This window comes from Scardinius erythrophthalmus (genome assembly GCF_964197995.2).
Source record: "Scardinius erythrophthalmus genome assembly, chromosome: 17".
Lineage (NCBI taxonomy): Eukaryota > Metazoa > Chordata > Actinopteri > Cypriniformes > Leuciscidae > Scardinius > Scardinius erythrophthalmus.
In genome coordinates this window covers 9164301-9186223 of record NC_138237.1, presented here as the reverse complement: position 1 = coordinate 9186223, position 21923 = coordinate 9164301, and the positions used below count along the sequence as shown (strand labels likewise).

At 38.9% G+C, this 21923-nt stretch overlaps 1 protein-coding gene across 3 annotated transcripts in view; it reads right to left on the bottom strand.

Moving 5' to 3' along the window:
• Nucleotides 1–19627, bottom strand: part of olfm1b (olfactomedin 1b) — a 32503-nt gene extending 12876 nt beyond the window's left edge. Inside the window, exons 1-4 of one of the 3 annotated variants that reach the window (XM_081391888.1) lie at nt 19220–19417; nt 6279–6428; nt 5463–5618; nt 2691–2910 (exon numbers count right to left, since the gene is read on the bottom strand). In XM_081391888.1, the coding sequence (XP_081248014.1) occupies nt 2691–2910; nt 5463–5618; nt 6279–6428; nt 19220–19285 (592 nt within the window). In that variant the 5' untranslated portion in view covers nt 19286–19417. Of the gene's footprint in view, nt 1–2690; nt 2911–4412; nt 4928–5462; nt 5619–6278; nt 6429–7624; nt 8142–19219 lie in introns of those variants that run through there. The other 2 variants (XM_081391887.1, XM_081391889.1) reach the window with 2 other exon arrangements.
• Nucleotides 19628–21923: the final 2296 nt, after the last annotated feature.

Genomic DNA, 21923 nt, shown 5'->3' with positions numbered 1-21923 from the left:
ATTTCTCCTCCAGAAACTCGGCGCGAAGAAGAGAGAAAGATGAAACACACCAGAGAAAAGATGCCGATGTGTGTGGGTGCTGGGAAGTGGAAGCTGTGATGGTGAATGCATAACTTCACTCTTTAATAGCTCAAGAGACTTGTCAAGAGTTCTCTGTTGTGCTTCATTTAAGTATCCACTATGTCTCTGACTCAAATGAGAGAATAGCTGACATACAGTAAGGGACAAAAATATGTGAATGTTTGGCTAACGTTAACAATAAGTTATGAAATGTTATTTCTGAATGTTCCAAACGTCCTTTTTTTTTGGTTATACAAATGTTAAGGGAACATTCCGTTTTATCACTCTACAAACATTATGTGGTACCGTTAGTTTTGAACGTTTGAACATTCTAAAAACCTTAGACGAACAAATAAAATTGTAAGTTATTTGAGCTGTAAACCTGTTGAAATCCCAATGTTTTACAGTTTTTGTGTTGTCATGTAAAATTGGATTTAACTTTACACAGAAATGGTTAGTCAGCGATTTTTTTTCTGTCTAAAGTTTACATCTTGTGGCTACAATATTAAAACAATGAGTATTTTTATCTGACATTTCACAAGGTGGTAATTTGGTGGTATGGTGGTATGAATGTGATGATTTTTGAATCATCAAAAACAAAGTATGCATGAAGGTTCACCCTTAAACATAAACATCACCCGTAAACACGTACAAATGAGACTATACAAATTAGCCAAAAATTTGTCAAATATAAGAAAAGGTACGAACTATCATGAGATTTCTTTTTTGCGTAACTTTTTTCCTGCCAGTGTTTTTTTTTTCTTTTTTTTTTCAGTCACTGCCAGCATTTTTGATCATTTTCCAAAAACTTTGAAAAGTCCATATCGAGTCCATCAACACTCCCAAAGCTTTTTACTCTATAGCGCAGGGTAGAAAAAGGCAGTGATGCTGGGTGCAACTAAAAAGATCCCATTGTCTGGTAAGTTCTGGTTGGGGAATTACAGATGGCCCGGCTCGGCGATCTCATTTTGTATTCTTATTAACAGCTTATCTCCTGAACTGCCATTTTCCTTGGCATGCTATTCAGCGTAAATCCGACCCTGCAGTCACTTTCATTGGTTAAAGCAGCGCTATGCAGTTTTGGCAATTTCTCTTCACTTTTTGCTTGCAGGTTTCTCTATAGAGTTCCCCCTACAGCTTCGGAATAGATATTTGACAACACTGTCGTCAAAACTCGTTGGCGACTCGCCCCCCTACCACCTTCTAACTCTGGTCATATGCATTTGTTTTCAAAGAAGCCAGCGAACGTACAGAGCCATGTCCACTGAGGTATGTATGATACACAGAAGGCTAGCGCATAAATGTTTAGATCAGGGTTCACCAATCTCAGTCCTGGAGGGCCGCTGTCCTGCAGAGTTTAGCTCCAACCCCAATTAAACACACCTGAACCAGCTAATCAGGGTCTCACTAGGCATACTAGAAACTTTCAAACAGGTGTGTTGGAGCTAGTTGGAGCTAAACTCTGCAGGACAGCGGCCCTCCAGGACCGAGATTGGTGAACCCTGGTTTAGATAGTGTATGTGTGCAGTGCTGTAAAGCAATTCGTTACATGGCGAGACCTGATATCACGCGATACGGCCCACCGGCCAAAAGTTGCAAGGGTGGTTTTTCCACTCACAAGTGGTGCGAGAAGACCACCATTCAACCCGAAAGTCATATAACCATTCCAATGACTCCGAAGCTGTTCAAAAAACTGCATAGTTCCCCTTTAAGGTTACGGTGTAGGGTAGGTTTAGGGGTTTGCATTTGTTGTAGCATTGTTGGAAATCAGCACTTTGAATGACATGACCAATTCAATCTTTAGCATTGCTATGGGGCGGAGTTTGCACTGAACTGTTTTTTTTGGGGGGGGGGGTCTGTCTGTCTGTCAGTCAATTGGAGGAAGCCACACCCCCTATTTTGAGCTCCCACCCCGTTTTGGTTATGGGGGTTAAATTATAGTAAATCATTTTGTGATGATCAACATTATGCCATAAATTCCAGAACGAATTCCAGAACGAATAAACAATGTTAATCCAGGATCATGTCCTGCTTGCTTAAAGGAGAACTCCGGTCAATTTTAACATTGAGCTCATTTTTTTGTAAATTTGGAGTGCTGTCAGTACAGAGAACAACGACAACAGCGCACATACCTGTATTTTCTATCTGTTTTCGGTCGAAGCCCATAGTAATCGATTGTCGAGTTCACACGCATAGGTTTAGTTACCTATGATCACGCGCGTGAACTCGACAATCGATTACTATGGACTTCGACCAAAAACAGAAAGAAAATACAGGTATGTGAGCTGGCTGAAATAACATCATTTTTATTAATATCTTTCACATCTACTGCAGTCAGATTCACCCGTGATCACTCTGAAGGAATCACTCACATTAGCTGGGCACTTGTAATGACACATCAAGGAAGTTAAGAGGCTAAAAGCTGGTTTAAAACTTGCCCCATTGAAGTCAACAGGGTGCAAATTTTAAAAAGAGGATAACATGGTGTAGGCAACACCGTTTTTTGTCGTTGTTCTCTATACTGACAGCACTCCAAATTTACAAAAAAATGAGCTCAATGTTAAAATTGACTGGAGTTCTCCTTTAAATCATGTTGAGAAAACATTAGTTTGTGTATGTGTGTGTCTTACCGAGCTTCTGCATGCATGCGCGTAGCCGCTCCTCCAGGCTGACCACGCGGGAGTGCAGGTCGTCGTAGTCGTAGGCTCCCATCTCCTGCTGGAGGAGGCCGAGGCTGGCCGTCAAGTTCTGCACCTCCTCCTTAAACTGCTGGACCAGCCGGGCGTCAGCCTTGTACTCCTCCAGCACGGGGATTAGCGGACGCAGCTCCGCCATTTTTGCCTTTATGGCCTGCAAATACGTAATGTGGGAAAGTTGGAAAGTCTGGCTTGCTAGTACACTGTGAAGCCTGTCTGAACCCTTGCTGTCTACACTGGTTTCAACTGTCTTGATGTTGAACAGTGTTGTACGTGAAGGTGTGTTCTCCTGAGCATCAGTGAGGTCAGGTACTGTTGGGTGAACGTGAAAGATCTTCTTTGTGCAGGTGACGTGCAAGTTTCGTCCATGTCAGACAACTAGATAAATAAATAAAACTGAATCTCGCTAGAGCAAAAACGGACCTCTTCTTCTATAGATGCTTGTGAAAAAGAAGTGTGCTTCAAATTTTTAAATAATATCTTTTTAAGATATGCAGATATTGCAGATAAGTTTCTTAACACACTTTAACTTTGTAAAACTGTCAAAAGTTTTACTTTTTAAATTTTACTTTTTAAATCATTCTGTTTTAATAATCTTTTGTTGCGCTTTAAATAAGCACTTGTTTTGATGTGATTACTGATAACGTGTTTTTTGATATTACTCTTAAGGTGAATTGTTTTTAATGTACAAAATTGCAATTTCCTCATTACAAATATATTTAAATAAATGACTTTCAAGATTCAATAGAAATTTCATTATCTTTTAGTTTACCAGTTTTCATTATCTTTTAGTTTACCAGTCAATTTCAAGTATCTTTTAGTTTACCAGTGCTTGTCAGTACATTCGGCAGACTTATTTAAGCATATTTCAAATACTATAGAAATAATTATGAAATTACATATAAAGATGTACTTTGGGTATGGGTTTAAATTTACATTTACAATTGCAATTAACATGCAATTCAGTGTCCAAACACATTACATTCAGTCCGCACTTAAGTATATTCCTTTAAAGGTGTATTATTTCCATACTCTTTTTAAAAGCATGCTAAAGTATTATTTTTTATATATACGTTAGTGATGTTGTAGATAAAAATCCTTTAACTAAATGTCCACATACTTTTGGCCATGTAGTGTATGTACTAGTGCTTCAAAAAAGTTGAACCAATATGTTGATCTGTAGAACTTCTAACAAGCTTTTTAAAATGTTCTTATAGCAATGAACCATTAAAAATATTTATTTTTTAGAAGCGTGTGTGGTCCTGGTACTACGTTATGAAGACAAAATGTCCCCGCAAAGATGGCAATATCTGAAATCCTTGTCCTTGAGGGGACATTTTTTGGTCCTCTTGAGGAAAACAGCTTATAAATCATACTAAGTGATGTTTTTTGAAAATGTAAAAATGCAGACCGTTTTCTGTGATGGATAGGTTTAGGAATAGAGTTAGGGTTAGGGGACAGAATAGATACAGTTTGTACAGTATAAAAATCATTATGTCTATGTAAAGTCCCCATAAAACATGCGTATGTGTGCGTGTGTGCTTGTAGAGCCAGTGAGAGACCAGAGGCCGAGCTGCAGTAAAACTATTGAGATTCGTATAAAAATGATAGATCTACAAACATTTATCGACGAAAAGAAGCGCTCTGAACACGGTAAACAATTGAGAAAAGACTTTATTAGTTATCGTTTAGAATGCAACAGCAGAAAGGGACACATGCTGAAATTACAACTCACATACAACAATGTGATGTTAAGATTAAATTCCTTACTTCAAAAACGCATATTACTTCAAAAACCAAAGATTCATAGTGACAAATAATAAGAGGAATAATAATAATAAAAAAAACTTAAGCAATACTAGCAAAGATGAGATAATAATGGTAATAGTAGTAGTAGTAATAATAATAATAATAATAATAGCAATATATCAATGAAACTAAATAATGTAGATCATATAAATAAAACGTAACAATTCTTTAGAGTAGCATGCAGGAGGAGATCTGATTGGTGGTTGGATAAGGGAGGGGGAGGAGTGTTTCTTACAGCTAATGTCGTATAGAATATGAGAATCGTGACATAAACAGCATGATTGACGCCCACTTCAGCCAATCGTGGGTTAGACCTGCCTCTTCTGGCCTCTGGCTCTCCTATCATGTCTTTATAGTTAGCCCTGCAAGCAAGAAACAACACACTCAGCACAGGGAGCTAACTCGCTAACCTATCTATCACATTCACGTGCTCTCACAGTCACACACGCACACGCTCATGTACTTGCACACGCACGCTTGTGTTACAGAGTGCAAACAATATTACAGTCCATGCATGTGTCACGATTCAAGTGTGTGTCACGGGACGTTTTGATTATGGTACATTATAGAAACTGAAATGTGCAGATCTTTTATTATTGTTTAATTATAGTTTAACTTTTATTATTTTCTATTATAATTATTCGTATGATTACATTTTGATGGTAGTAAATGTACAAATTAATCTTCAATAAAATGCAAATATTACATTTGCACAAAAGTTCACTAATTGTTTGGATGGAGTCAGACAGGTCTGCACATTTCACAAAAATCATACAAGCATTTAAGGTGTGCATGCAGTCTGTAGTGTGTGTGTGTGTGTGTGTGCTGTATCCATATGGGCTGATGTGTGGATTCATGTGAAATATGTGCATTGCTTGCATTTAATTGTGTGTTTACCTTGTATTGCTTGGCGATGTTTTGTTTGTGGTTCTCTTCCACCTGCCTGAATTTGGTCTCCAGGCCACGGAGTTGATCTTCCATCTTCACCACGTACTGCAGGTCCCTCTGGGTCCGCTGGTCCAATACTTGGATTGATTGCGTCATGTTTTGCACCTAAAAAAACACACACACACACACAAACACACACACACAAACATGCAGTTATTAGAGATATATTATCAAAATTGAAATTATACATGTATGTGTATGTATTAGAGCTGTCAACATGACTAATCGCTAATCTAATAAAAGTTTGTGTTTATATAATATATATGTGTGTGTGTACATATATATATATATATATTTTTTTTTCCAAAACATTTTTCCCCCCCGATAATTTAACACAAGGTACTATTTGGACCATTTCATAAAATCATGTTTGAGATCATGATAATCTCGTTTTAAAGAAACATCTAAATATAAGTACTCTAAAAACATCCATAAATAATGAATCTAGTGACCTTCATAAAACTAGCGAGCTCTACTCCACGTCTGCTAATCATCTGATGTGTCGGAGGAGTTGCATCATTGTCTTTCTGAGGAAAGGCTGTTTGCCTCTGCTCCAGCCGTGTTCCAGAGGAACTCATTAACTCTGTGTGTTTGTATGTGAATGATACTGTAGTCTATGAGTCGTTAGGCTCATGCCTCTAGGTCACTTTGATCTCTGTAGGAAAACTCTGGTTGTCATAGATTTGGTGTCTGTGACAACTTCGCATTAGAGGTAACGTGATGCCCAAGGGCAATGCAGTAGAGCTTTATGGGTCGGGAGGTCACCTTCTCCAGTAGTTGGCGGAGTTGTTTGGTGCGGGCGTCTCTCGAGCACATGGTCTGCTGAGGTGCAACGACCGTACACACACACCTGCCCTCGCTGTCCTGAGCCGAGCTGTACACCTGCCATGACTCCTCTGGGTTAGCGGGTAAAACCTGTGAGAGAGGAGAGAGAAAGAGAAAGGTGATTTTACCAGTAATACAACATCTAAAGGTTATGGTCTCATTCATAATCCCATACTCATTGGCATTACAAACACTTGACACAAGATTAAGACCACATCTGCTCATGCCACATCAGATCAGACCACGCCCATATCCACACCCACCAATCAGAATGCAGCAGCATTACATCTACTACCAGGAAGACAAACACCAGTTTCATTCACACACACACAGTTTTATGGTTGTATTTGACTGACAGCTGTTAGAGTGAAGGGATCTTGTCCCGTTCAGCTGTGCCATTCTTGAACTTCTGTTACAGATCCAGATCTGATCACAGTGTGTGTGGAGCTGGTGAGAGTTAGGAACAGATGGAGGATTGATGAACATCCGCTGATGCGGGTCTGGAGAGTCCTAAATCTCCAAACCAATGGTGCACTAATGGAATATTACCACACTGCAAATAGACTTTGATTCTATCCGCTTTGCAGTCGTTTCATGTTATATTTGTTCATATTAAAAGTTATATTTATATTAAAATTGTCCATACTGTATTACATTTGTGAAGTGGAAATGACAGAACTATGGAAGAACTACACAACTGCGTTTTTAAATGTTGGTGATATACTTTGTTCAATTCAGCTATGCTGTTTTAAGACTCTGTGTCAAGTTTGACTTTTTAAAGCTTGCTTTCAGACCTCTAGGCTACTCTTTGAATGCACTGCATCTCATTCTAGTGAAATCGCAAAAAAAAAAAATGGTTCAGCAGTTTTTGTTCATTAAAAAAAAAAAAAAAAAAAAAGTTTAATAGGGCGAAATAGAACACTCATATTCGAAACGACAACATTACAAATTTGAATATGTATGAGCTAAGCGTTCGAAATTCTAGGACATCACAAGCAGCATGTCTGTGAACGCCACTTTCTGAAAACGAGAAAGAACGCGCAAGGAGGCGCGCGCACAAGACCCGTTCCATTCGAAAATTAAAATAAAAGAATACAACAGAATTCACAAGAATCACGCCCCCGTGTGAACGCCCCCTTAAATGTCGACAAAAAACGCGGAGTTGATTCGCGCTGCTGTATGCGCGAATGGATTTTTTTCTTTTTCTTTACATGTTGGGTTAATTGCTTAATATCTGAACTTTTCGTTTGAATTTTCATTTGAAAGGAAAATAACCCGACACTTACTCCTATACTCCGGTCCGGATAGCCGCCCTGCGCCGCGGTCAGCTTGGTGGTGTTGAGCCCTACCAGTGATGGCAGAGTCTGGGACATCCAGTTGGTGATCATGGCCATGGTGCTGAGCACCACACCGATCTTCAGCAAAGGCACCGACATCTCTGTGCGCACTGACCCAAACTCTCATTCTACACAAGCCACCCGGGAACCATAACGGCGAGCATCGCTGCCCGTGAGCGCCTCGTGCATCACCATCATCCGCATCATCTCCTCTAACGGTCCCGGTTCGGACGGTCTCAGGGTGCTCATCTTGATTTATGCCGTTGGTTAAAAGGAGTCCGGTGTGGTTAAAGTAACGGAAACCGAGCAGTTTTGACCCTCTTCTCCGCGCTGGTCCCGTCTGGTGTCTTTTCTGTTATCCAAGCCTCTTTTGTGTGCGTTCACGCCCTTTTTGGTCCGCCTTCCCAACGCAAGTGAATTACTATGGATGGATTACAACTGCACACGCCGACCGCTCTCCGTGGATGAGAAAGTAGGCGGCGCCACGCGCTCCTATATAAGCCCCTGTGCTCACGAGACGCGCCACCAGGGATTTGCACTTGGCACCGGATCGCTTTAATGGCCCGATATTGTCATAGCCACGCGCACAAGAAGGTTGTAAACGAAACATCCCAATGTCACGCTCCACTCCGGGTCAACGGGAGTGAATAATGATCACATTTCTCTCGCGCTCTCCCTTTTACTATCCTCCCATTAAAACCCTTAACTGTCACCAGTTTGCAAATTATACAAAGACATGATTTTCGCGGCACAATCTTGAGGTTCTTTTCGTTCTCGCGCCACAAAAGTTGTCTTAAAGCATAGTTAAGCATAAACTAAAAAAAAAAAAAAAAAAAAAAACTAATGTTTTTATGTGTGGTAGGCTATATTTAAATCTGGTACATTTAAACGCTACTTCTGTTCGCGCGCGTCTAGTTTGTAACGTCACACTGAAACTTTGAAATTTAAACACACAGCTAAAGGGTTATTTTAAAAAGCACCCTGCAAAAGTCAATTTTATCAGTGTTTTTCAGAAACAGTACCGTTAAACAACTGAAAAGAAGTGTCACGAGACATCAGAGACATAGCCTATTTCTCATAAACAAATAAATAAAGGGAAACATATGGAGCATATGTGGTTGGAATATCTTTATTGCAGCCTTAAACATATGTAAATATCTGTCATGCACATGCGTAGACAGATTGTTAGTGAAAAATTATATTGAGAGACGCACCATGCGCTCGTCCTACACATCCAGTGCCGCAAGTGCATTAACTCAGTTTGCATTAGAATGACTCTAGCGCCCCCGTGTTGTGATCGGCGGAACTTTGATGCAATTATACCGACTACTATCTGGCAGTATGACAGGACGAGCAGTGTGCAGTCTCATGCATCGCTTGGTTAACACCTATTGTTCACAAACCTAGACATGCCATGACAGTGAGTAGTCGTGACACAACAAAAAGTGCAAAACGCGTCATTGTTAGATGTGCACGAATCCTGATACCAAAAATAATCACATTACATAAATAAGCAGAGGAGACCCGGGCTGTTTGTCACACTTCTTACTCTAGTGAATATTTCTCAGGGGTAGTTTTATTTATTTCTATCGTGTGTGTGTGTACAAGTAACCTAGTGATTGGCATGGAGTACTTTCCATAAGATCATCTCTCAATGCAAATCAAACTAGCTATTAGGCTAACTGAAATAAAACCATGCCAATCTCTAGGTATGGTGAAGGCTATGTGATGATGTGGGGCTTTTTTAATTCCAAAGGCCAAGGGAACTTTATCAGGATGCATAGTATCCTGGCTCCATGAAGTAACTGGCCTTTAAAAATAAAAATCTGCCTGCCTCTATGGGAATTTAACATAGGGGTGTCCAGACTTATGCACCCTGTATTTTAAGGAAGAATATTTATTTATTTACGATACATTATTCATTCACAAAGAAAATTGGTGTCCTTAAAGGTTGGATTTTTCCTAATTTTTTTAATTAAGGCATTAAGTTCAGTTTCCAAAAGATGATTTTTTTATTCCTCTTTTTAGTCAACTTTAGTATGGGTGTCTAAACTTATATATATGTTAGCTTTATGCCCCCTGCAATTGGGCATTTAGTCAAACTATAAGGGGTAAGTTGTCACAACAGGAACCTGCTGTTTAAAACATGATATGAAATAAGTATTTCTGAACAATGTAGAAGAAAGCATTCAAATTGAGTTTAAAATTACAAAATATAAAACATACAGCATGTGACAACATACTCAAACCTATATATATATATATATATATATATATATATATATATATATATATATATATATATACATACACACACACCAATGTCCTGAGAATAGCCTAGTTCAGGATAGTTTTTACTGTGTTCACTTTAAAAAGTATTCTTATCTTATTTGTCTTTTAGTTTTTAAATACACCTAAAAGTTTTTAAATATACATTCTCGGTTGTTTAATAAATAAACCAGATTTTTTGTCTAAAATAAACTGCTATTTTGGATAAAAACATGAATATGTTAAAGGGAAGGCACTTTACACAGACTGACCTTTTAGAGAGAGAGAGAGAGAGAGAGAGAGAGAGAGAGAGAGAGAGAGAGAGAGAGAGAGAGAGATTCAGGGAGTGTCAGGCATCCAGTTGTGTCTCTGTCAGCATATCCAACCTCACTTTAATAAAACATCACACAGAAAACATCTAAAACACTGAATCTAGGGCAGATATTCTTTCCGGGCCTGTCACTGTCTATTACACATACACACACACATTTTGGTTTGCTTGCGGATCCGAAATGATCCGATCTTTCTGTACTGGTCTTAAAGGACCAGATCTGCCATCAATCATTCACTCTCACCTGTATGATTTCTGGTTTCCAGTAGAACACAAAAAGAGTTATTTGTAACAGAACATCCAATTTCCATACAAAGAAACTGAATGGTGACTAGGCAAGTTTAGAAATTCAGACCGACTTGAAATTTAGTGCACAAGTGGAATGGACTCCCTTTATGATGTTTCTTTCTCATTTTTTAGAGCTCAGCACCAGTCCAAGTCCCCATCTGCTTTAATACGGAAGTGAGCAGCTCACGTGCTTCACGAAAGAAACCAGAGGTTTGGAGCAACACGAACGTGAGTAATTGATGACAGTTAAATATCTTCTGCACATGACCTCCCAGATAACACGGTTACAACACTGGTTGCATTTTGTGTGTGGGGAGATGGAGAGAGACATAAAAGAGATGGAGTGAATGAATGACAGAGCCATAGAAACAGAAGGTCACTTCAGCACACATCGCTTTGGGCTTGAATTTGTTTGGCCTTGAGATATCTCTGTGTGTGTGCCAATGAACAATGCAACTTGAATCACATTGGCTTGATCTTATTTCAGATTAATGAGAAACATATCCACCGCACATAGCAGGATGAGGTTTTGCATAAAAAGATTCAGCATTGCCTATTAGAACGCTCTCGGTGTTTAGCTGACCTTGTGTCACGGCCTCGGACTTGGAACTGTCAAATAGACACTTATCTACAAATTAGTGTCCTCGGGGAGGTTGTTTTTCATTTTTGATGTAACATTTGGTCTTGTTAGTTCTCTGTAAACTTTGTGAACTTGACCATGTTAATTAAATACTTGTTTCCAACCTAGCTTTCTTTCTGGCTCTTGATAAAAGCTGACACTTTTTTAATTACGAAACTGTGCTAAATAATACTTTTCAATAAAGCAATTTTGGGCTAATGAATCAAACAATCAAAAGCAATGCCAAATGTCTATGTTGGTTAATTTAATAAACATCAGGAATTTAAATGGGTTTTTTGGCTATTTCTCTCTACACACTATGACTAGAATATAAATGACAACACAAGTTTTTACATCAAATAGATATTAGAAGTTAAGACATCAAATAGATTGTGCTTGGATTGTGGTATTAAAGGTATTTACATACTGTTTTCGGTCGAAGTCCATAGTAATCGATTGTCGAGTTCACACGCATAGGTTTAGTTACCTATGATCACGCGCGTGAACTTGACAATCGATTACTAGGACTTCGACCGAAAACAGGATGTAAATACAGGTATGTGCGCTGGCTGAAATAACATCATTTTTATTAATATATTTAGCATCTACTGCAGTCAGATTCACCCGTGATCACTCTGAAGGAATCACTCACATTAGCTGGGCACTTGTAATGACACATCAAGGATGTTAAGAGGCTAAAAGCAGGTTTAAAACTTGCCCCACTGAAGTCAACAGGGTGCAAATTTTAAAAAGAGGATAACACAGTGTAGGCAACACCGATTTTTGTCGTTGTTCTCTGTATTGACAGCACTCCAAATTTACAAAAAAATGAGCTCAATGTTAAAATTGACCGCAGTTCTCCTTTAAGCAGCGAATTGATCAAGACCGTTTTAACATTAAGACCAATGAGGTTAAAGCTAAACCTTAAAGAGATAGTTCGTTCAAAAAATTTTCTCACCCTCGTGTTGTTATTTTTTGAGATATTTGAAGCTTGACAGCATCCGTTTACATTACATGCTGTTTAATTGGAAATGAGCAGCGTGAACATTCTGGCAAACATCTTCTTTTGTGTTCAACAGAAGAAAGTCAGTCACATGGGTTTGGAACGACATGAAGGTGAGTAGAGTGCATAATTGTTTTATTCGTTGGTGAACAGCTTCTTTAATCTGTATGTTCTTTACAAAAGCACATAGAAAAGCACTCATCTGTTGGGTCCGGTATATTGCTATTAATTCCGAAACAAGATGTGCAGTAAACGTCTAATATGAATGTTTTATAGCTGCGTTCAATTTTACTTAGAAGCAAAAACCGTAATCTCAAATTGGGATTCCCTTTAACACTGTTCTTTTTATCATCTTTAATAATTCATGTGTAGGCTGTGCAATTTCTGCAGCCCGCAGCAAAACGATAATATCCTGTAGATCAGGAGCGCTAGATGATGGTTGGTTCAGAGCGTAGCAGCAGAAACCATCTGAGCTGTCGGACAGAAGGAGAGTGTGGCAGCAGTAACTCATCTGTAATGGTCTACAGTAAAGCCTTCAGCTTCAGGCTGCGTGTAAAAAAACAGTCCAGCATGATAGAAGTGATTTATCAATAGGTCTGAACAAGAGTGCTGGAGACCTCCTGAACGGTTCTGCAGTGTAGGGAGGAGGAGGAGGAGGAGGAGGAGAAGTCCATGTTTTCAGAAGTTTTCTTCTTCTGAAACTTCAGATGCTCTGGCTGACTCTGGGCCCTGGTGCCCGTGGTACTGCAGAGGTGTTTGGAACGGAGCCCTGCTGTTTGAACATTTACTCTCCCCTTCCCCTGCGTTTCCACTGCGTTCTCCAAGCAGTCTGTTCTTCCTGCTGTTTTCAGAGCTAGTTCATAGAATATCCGTCTATAATTGCTTCAAAACATAGGGATTTATTTTGTGATTTCGAAAAAAAATGATATCTCGGTAAATGGAAGGAGAGTGCTGTGTGTGTGAACAGATGGTAGATTTTTGGTGTTTTCTTGAAGAAAAAAATTAAGAGGCGTTTGACTGTAAAATTCACAGGCAAGATTCAAGGGTGTTTTGGGTGTTGCAATGGCCGATTACATGACTTGCCCACTGCGGCACCGCCCCCACTGTCGTTTAGCTTTTTTTACACATATAAACACCATTTAGTTCAGTTGGACAACGGACGCTATAATTATAAGCTGAAAGCGTCTTCTCTGCTCCGTACAGCATGAGCTGCAGAATCGCAACACAGAGCAGCAGGAGTCAGATTTCACTGATCACATGACAAGAGTAAGGAGAGATGACTGACAGGATGATGGCGGGGGATTTGGTGCGCACCTATGGGGATAGAATTGTTGCATTATTCCCAATTAATTAATTGAGATTCACAAATAAATGTAAAGAGATTCACAAAAATGAATAAAATTCACAAATAAATAATTAAGATTCACAAATAAATGTTAAGAGTTTCACAAAAATGATTAAAAAATCACAAATTAAAAAAAAAATTACAAATGTTTTTTTTTATGCAGTTTTGTCACAAACACAACTGTGCCTTGCATTCATTTGAGAATTGTTTTCTGTGCATTTGTGAATCTCTTTCTGTGCATTTGTGAATCGTATCGTGTGCATTTGTGAATCGCTTTCTGTGCATTTGTGAATCGTATCGTGTGCATTTGTGAATCGCTTCCTGCGCATTTGTGAATCGTTTCCTGTGCATTTGTGAATCACTTTCTGTGCATTTGTGAATCGCTTCGTGTGCATTTGTGAATCACTTCCTGTGCATTTGTGAATCACTTTCTGTGCATTTGTGAATCGCTTCCTGTGCATTTGTGAATCACTTTCGGTGCATTTGTGTGCATTTGTGAATCGCTTCCTGTGCATTTGTGAATCACTTTCTGTGTATTTGTGAATCGTTTCCTGTGCATTTGTGAATCACTTTCTGTGCATTTGTGAATCGCTTCCTGCGCATTTGTGAATCGCTTTCGGTGCATTTGTGAATCGCTTCCTGTGCATTTTTGAATCACTTTCTGTGCATTTGTGAATCGCTTTCTGTGCATTTGTGGATTTTGAAACATTTCTAGCTTCAAGACATGTAGAAAAATCAAATAAGTGGACTCCACCCACCTCTACTTAAGTCAGTGAGATAACAGCCATTTGCACAGACCAATCACAGCATATTTATTTGTGGATCTTAATCTATTTATTTGTGAATCTGATACATTTTTGTGAATCTCTTTACATTTATTTGTAAATCTCAATCTATTTATTTGGAATAATGCAACAATTATCCTGATGCGCCACAGATCCAGATCGTCATTGACAAATAGCTTATCTTGTAAAACGTGTGTTCAGTACCACCACTCCCTATACACAGAGTACGCGTGATCACGAATTCGGAAATGAAAGTAAAAAGCGAGCGTGCATTCAAAATCGATTTCAATATTCCAGATTCCTACAAATAATATATAATACCCCAGGGTGTTCTGAATGGATGTTAGTGTATGGTGTGGTATTTGATTGCTTTGGTGTTTTGGGTGGCCGCCAGGATTGTTGCTATGCTGCTAAAGAGTACTTAGTGATTGTTAGTGTGTTTTGAATGTTTGTAATTGTACTGCTTTTTGGTTGTTTTGGCTGTTTGCTGATGTATTGCTATGTTGTTACTGAAGACTCACTACAGTGTTATAGTTGGTTGCGACTGCGAGGTGGTTTCTAAGTGGCCTAGGTTAAAACAGCCTACCCAAGTGTCTACAAGACTATAATATCCTGCCCTCTATGTTTACAGAGAAAAACAATGGAAAAGTAGAGCAGTGGAGTGGAAATAACATGTTCTGTGTGCATCGACCCTTATGCATCTCTTTTTCTAAAACAATGAACACACACACACTTGCCCTTTCACAGTTCAGATGCTACAGATTATATGATGGACGACACAAGTGTAAAGACTGAGTGCATGCTGATGATAGATCTGTCTAGTGATCGATTGGAGAATTCAAGAAAAGTGTGTGTGTGCGTGTGTGCGTTGTTCGAGAGAAACAAAGAGTGTCAGGGGTGGTAAAATGCCATCATATAAACAACAGCTTGTGTTTCCTTTTCAAACGCACACACACGCTTTCTTTTTATCTCCCTTTCATACTCAAAACCAGACACAATCGATTAATGGCAGAACCATTACTAATATGATAATTCTCCTTATCCACAGGCTAGATTATTCTCTTCTGTGAGACCACAGTGATGACCTTTATCTCCATGAAGGTGATAAGACCATAGAAGACGCGTATCTGTACAGTGGTATTCAAGAACAAATCTCATCCATTCTATAGCTGGGGGAACTGAGCATTTAGAATGTGGATACATTATCTATTTCTCTCCCTCTCTCTCACTCTCACTCTCAATCTCTCTCTTGTTAATGGAAGTTTGAATGGATTCTACATTTGGACTTGGGCTACATACTGAAATACGATTAGGACATTAACACAAATTGAAAAGACAGCATAGGCAGCACTGGGAGCAGAAGCATCAGGCCCACTGAAACCCGAGGAACACGTGCCGTGCCAGAGTTATGAGCTAAGTGGTTAATGCAAGAAAAAATATTCCAATAATGTATTTAATATTGGGAATATTCCAACTTGCATTCTGACCTAAATTATGGTACTGACTTTTAAAATGAGTTCATTTTAGACCTCATTCTGTCACACATTTCTTTTTCCTTGGACACGGCAACCTTTTCAAGAATATATGACTTGGCCTCGAAGACAGACGCAAGCGATCGCACGCGCTCAGTCGATCTTATTCACTGTCTGTTTAGGCTTAAGTGCAAATCCATGAAGCCTCTGTACAAATCACCATGATAAACAGTCTTGTTATCATTATTAACTTATTTGACATTCAATACACATGCACGAAGTTCAAAACAAGAAGGGTATGGCCTTATGAAAAAAGAAAACACGTGAATATCGAATGCGTTCCTCCGCGATTGGCTTGTCAGTAGCGCGGTACTACAATATTTCGGTTATCGCGACGGCCCTACTAGAGACTCTGTGAAATCACCATGACAAGTTTGCTTTCCTGTGTTGACGTATTTCTATTTAAAACAGAACATTTTGTGCCGGACATATCTAACACATAAATAAACAGCTACCAGTTTATTAGAAATTGGGTCTAAGTCTTCTAAATCTGTTCTTATGTCTCCTAGGACTTGAGCTTGATGCTTCTTCCTGCAATTCCTGTCAAACAAACTCAACGTCCTCCACTCAGTGTTGCTTTACATGATCACACGATGAGGGGGGCAGCTTGGATAATATTACCTACTCAATGCTTTTATATGCATATTTTACATATGTTAAGCCCTCTAGAAAAACTGCTGGTTGGATCAATTTGAATCTAATCGATGGTTGGCGCATAACTTTGACAGTGGGAAATATGATGTTCCAACTTGCTTTCTGACCTAAATTATGTTACTGTCTTTTAAAATGAGATCACTTTAGACCTCATTCTGTCAAACTGTTTCAGTTTTAGAACTAGTGAAGTGGGTGAACTGATGGTGGTGTTTAGGAAATCTGTAGGATACCAGCTGTTCTGTGGGTGGTGTGATGATCTTTTTTATTGGTGGTGTTCAGTTTAGTAGATGTTCAGAGAGTGGTTTTTCCATTAAGGAGATGTTTTGTGGGCGATAAGGGGAGGCATTTTGGAGGTGTTTCATGGTGGTGGGTGGTGTTTAGTATGTGTACTGTGAGGGAATTGTTGAGCGGTGTTTAGGTTCAGCAGCTGTTACCGTTTAAGCATTCTCTGAGGGGTATTTACATTTAAGGAGAAGTTATTCGGGTGGTGTTCCGTAAGTAGTGTTTTATGAACGGTGCATGTGTTTGTACGTGTTCAGGTGTGTTCTTCAACTTTTCTCTCTTGAGTTCTTATTATGGTTCTTTAAGATCAAAAAAGATCTTGAAGTCACATTATATAGCATATTGATGCGTGGTCCATTAAAGCATCACTACACCGATGGTTTTCTAAAGAGATAGAGGATAAAAAGCTCACATAGATTCTCCTTTGTACATTAGACTCTTTTTTTCGTTCTAATTGGAACCTTTATTTTTAAGAGTGTTGGGGTTATGTCCATTAACACGCCTGGAGGCCGGAACAGAACAGACAAAGAACTCAAATGGACCGCGTGACTACTCTCAACTCTGAAAGCCAGTTCAATGTCCATTCCACAACACAATTATCAAACCATGACAATTTCCTGAAAGTTTAAAACTAGATCACATTTATGCAAGTTCCGGCATGCATTTGCTCACACCTGTGCTCCTAAGGTACTTCATGTGTTTAATTTAACACTGACAGCAGAGCCAAATTGAATCACAGAATGCTGTTCTACTGTGAAGAAACACTACTTTTCTATGTGTAGCTATGGGAAAGAATTTTGGATATGGGCTACCATGTGCATGTGTACTGTATATGTTCATGTGCGAAGTCTTCTTCTCTAACCCGGGTAAAGCTGAGCAAAATGCCAAATTGTCGCAGATTCAATGGGCCGTAAATCTCTGAGATGAGAAGATGACCGAGCCTCGTGGCAGTAATTGATGGGTTTGGCAGAGTCAGTTTGAGATTTACTTGCGCGCACATGCCGAGTAAGCATGCTGCCCCGCTGCGAGCCTAATGCAACATTTACACAGGCTGTACGGTTCACATGCTCATCCTTTCTGATCAATATGAAAATACATGCTACAGTGAGACGCTGGTTAAAGTAATAACTGAAGCGTGAAGAGCACTGTTTGCATATGTAGAAGCCAAGAACACTGCGCACTGGGGAATGTTAGTAAGAGCGGCCAAATGCTCTCGAATTCTCTAGTGCAAAAGCTCCAGTTTCTTTTTGTAACACTTTGCCACTAAAGCCCATTTTAACAGGAGTGTACACAAGGGGAGATGCCATTTTTAATTTGACGTAAATGAAAATGAGGGACTTACAGATTTGACACGTTTAATTTTCACAAGCCACGTTGTGTGGTTTATTTCAGCGTTGCATTGGCTGAACAATTAAAATCAAGGAAGAGGTACAATTTAACCCATTAAACTCTGTACATGTACTATAACATCTTTTCATTCATGTAAAATGAAATATCACATCTATCCTAAGGTATATAGAACCAATTATGACCCAATTTGAAAAATGTATATATTCATTCCCCCTCTTTTTGATAATCATAATTATGCACTATGTAGACTTTTTCAAATCATTCCCTCTTTCATGTAATTGGTGTGATGCTGACAGTAGCAATGTGCAATTACAACTCCACAAAATATTTGCATTAATATTACATAGCTGGTCTCTCAAGGCCTTTAAAAGCTCAAAAACATCCTTATATCAGGTTGATACTTCATGAATTGTACAAGTGTTTGAACTTGTGATACACTAAAAACATCCTTTAGGGGCTCAGAGACACCAGTTATAAAAAATACATGCAATGAAATGCAACACAAGATCTCTCTAGAAATTTTGCTATATTTATTTTGTGTTTTTCTGCAATGTCTATTGATCAATCTGACAACAAACAGAAGCAACATGATTGTATTGGATATCATTTTGGTCACATTTCTGAAAAGTGCATGACTAGTTTTTTGGCAACATCTGCTGGATGGGGTTTGATTCAATTAGAAGAACACATTAAAAGCTTTCATTATTGTTATTTTACACATACAGTGTTGCATGTGGAGACCCAAAACAAAGAATACAAAGTCAATCTCAACAGTAAATGATGATTAAATATACAGTAGCATGAATCATAATATGTTATAATGAATGTTTCCTTTAATTGGGCTTTTTTGAGGCACAAATATGTAAATCGTGCGCTTTTCTTGCAACTTGCACGCGTGCAGATTGTTTCTCGTGTTTGCTGTGAGCTAATGAGTATAACCGTGGACTCTCATATCTCTCCGCTTGTAATCCCGTCTATTAATCTCTTTTTTACAGTAATCTGGCTAATTCACCGCAGTCTGATCTGTGTTCGATGTGTGTGTGTGTGTGTGTGTGTGTGTGGGAGGTAAAGATGGCGATAGACCTACTTGCGTGAGTTCCGTACCCATCAGCACCAGCACGATGAGACTCAAGAGCTTGTTCACGCGCTGCATCTCGCGCCTCCGCTCGCTCGGACTCGCTCTCGCATGCAGATCCGGTCCACCCGCTCGATGATGCTCTCTCCTCGCTCCTCTGTCCCCGGTCTCTCGCTTCTCTCTCTCTTTCGCTCTCTTCTCAGCAACAGAATGACAGAGAACCAGAACTCGGTCTCGCGCAGCCGTCTCTGGGCATCTCGCGCGCGGAGCGTCGTCTCACGCCTCCCGTTTTCTCCCGTGTGTCTTTCTGCCTCCCCGACCGTCGACTCCTGTCCCCGTTAGATTAGCGGCTCTGGAGGTTTAGCGTCACGCAGGGTGGTCTGGTTAGCCCAAAACTTTGTGTGTATCGCGATGTGTGAGGCAGAAAGATTGGGGAGTGCGAGCGCGAGCTGTCCGAGGTGCTGAAACCGGATGTGACATGCTGCGCGCGTGGGAAATTCAACGGGGATGCGGGAGAGGAGGAAGAGCTAGACTGAGTTAATTGGTAGAGCCTTGCGTGGCGTCAAAACAGTCTGACTACACTTGTGAGAAAGGTTTTTTTTTTCTGAAAATGGCGTTTAAAATGAAGTATTTCTGACGAAATTAGATGTGTATGTTTTCTGAAGAAACGCTGGTCGTTGCCAGGGCATTGCTATACGTTTGCTAAGATGTTCTTTGTGGTTTTGGTGTGTTTATTTTAAAATTTATATATATATTAAAAAAATCCTTAGGTTTCTATTCATCGAAGAATCCTGGGAAAATTTATAATAATAATAAATGTTTTTTGAGCAGCAAATCAGCATATTATAATGATTTCTGAAGGATCACGTGACACTGAAGAATGGAGGAATGATGCTGAAAATTCAGCTTTGATCACTGGAATAAATTAGATTCGAAAATATGTTAACATAGAAAATAATTAGTTAAAATGTAATAATATTTAACAATATTAATGTTTTTTACTGTATTTTTTGTCAAATAAATGCAACCTTGGTAAGATGAAGAGACCTAAATATATATAAGAAACATTTAAACGTTTTTAAATGATAAAACATATACTGTTCCACTAAAGTTACAAGTCATTGAGCAAAAATGAAGAAAATTAAAGTCATTTCTGAGAAAAGATGCTGCAACATTTGTCAAGATGCCACTTGAATTGATGTTTTATCATCTTTGCAATAACATTCAGACATTTTAAGTGTCCAATATATTTTGGGGCCACTCTAGGTGTGGGGAGACATGCAGGAGTAAGTTGTGGTCAGTTAAGCCTGGAAGATTTATATTATCAATAGCCAGTCCTATGCATTATTGATTGGTGTGTGGAAGCCATTACAGCAAATTTATATGCATTTTTTTTTTCCACGGCAGAAACCACGAGTAATGTGTTCAGCCTGCATAAGACATTCAGACTAGCAACCGTGTAGATAATATATCGAGGTGTTTAAAAATATGATTAAATATTAATATGATTCATATCAGGAGCACAGTGTTCAATATAATTATGAGAAGGCCGCGTTTTATGATTTCAGTATAAGCATTAATGATTCAGTTGTTTCAAAGCTTGTTGCTGCTTACAATAACAGCAGGTGCTTTTCTGATGACTCTGACTAAATCTGTTCATGTCTTTGTGACCAACAAAAAGATTTGCGGAGCGTAACATCTGTACTGATCTATTTATTGCATGAGAAAACACATTAACATGTAAATGTATAAATTTTGAATATGAAAATTGTGCAAACAGATAAATTTTTCCATTAATCTTCAGTGGATGCATTTTACAATATTATCGCCTCTCTGTGAAAAGGAAGTTTTACTTCCCTTATATTATCATCACAGTGAAAACTGTTGATTTCAGGTTCACACAATGTGTTCAATTAGACAAGCCTGGCTATCCACTTTATTTGCCTGGGCCGGTTAGATGACTTCATGCCAAAACGTTGAGTGACGTCACCATTCAGACATTTGGCAGCAAATTAATTCATTTAATTAATGCATTTATTTCAGGTTCTGTTGCTGAGCAACACACCTGCTCGCTCACTGGATCATCTATTGATATTGGTTGTGCAATGAGAAAATTAACATGTCATTGATACCCAGTGATGAATGTATACTTCAGTTTAGGGTGAGGATGTTGAGAACATATCGCATGAAAAATAACGTCCATTTTAGATCTCCATGTGGTGCACATTGAAATCATATTATTTTTAACATGGCTCATTATGATGACACAATGTATAATGAGCACGATGTCTGACAATCATCATAAATTCTGGTCCAGTATCTAGATTCATTTGTTAGTGGCTCTGCTCTAGTTTTAATGCTACAAAGTGCATTTTAAAGATTTTATGCTGAAAACATCAATACAATGATTGGATCTTCAACAGAAATACTTTATAATTTCACTCTGGTGTCTTTTAAAAAAGATTTAGTTTCCTTGCGGACTGATTAATAACCCGTTGACCCTCCAGACGTTCCAGACTGTCTTTATATTGCATTAGTAACTCTGGTATCATATCCAGTGTAATTCATAGACCTTTCACATTAATTATCAATGATTTAGTGTGAAGGTGTAAACAGTTTCGCATTTGGAGGTGCAAAGAGATTCAATTTCTGCTTGTAAGACCAGCTGAAATTCATCTGCAATGCAACCTCATGTCACAGAAGAGTTGGGTTTGAT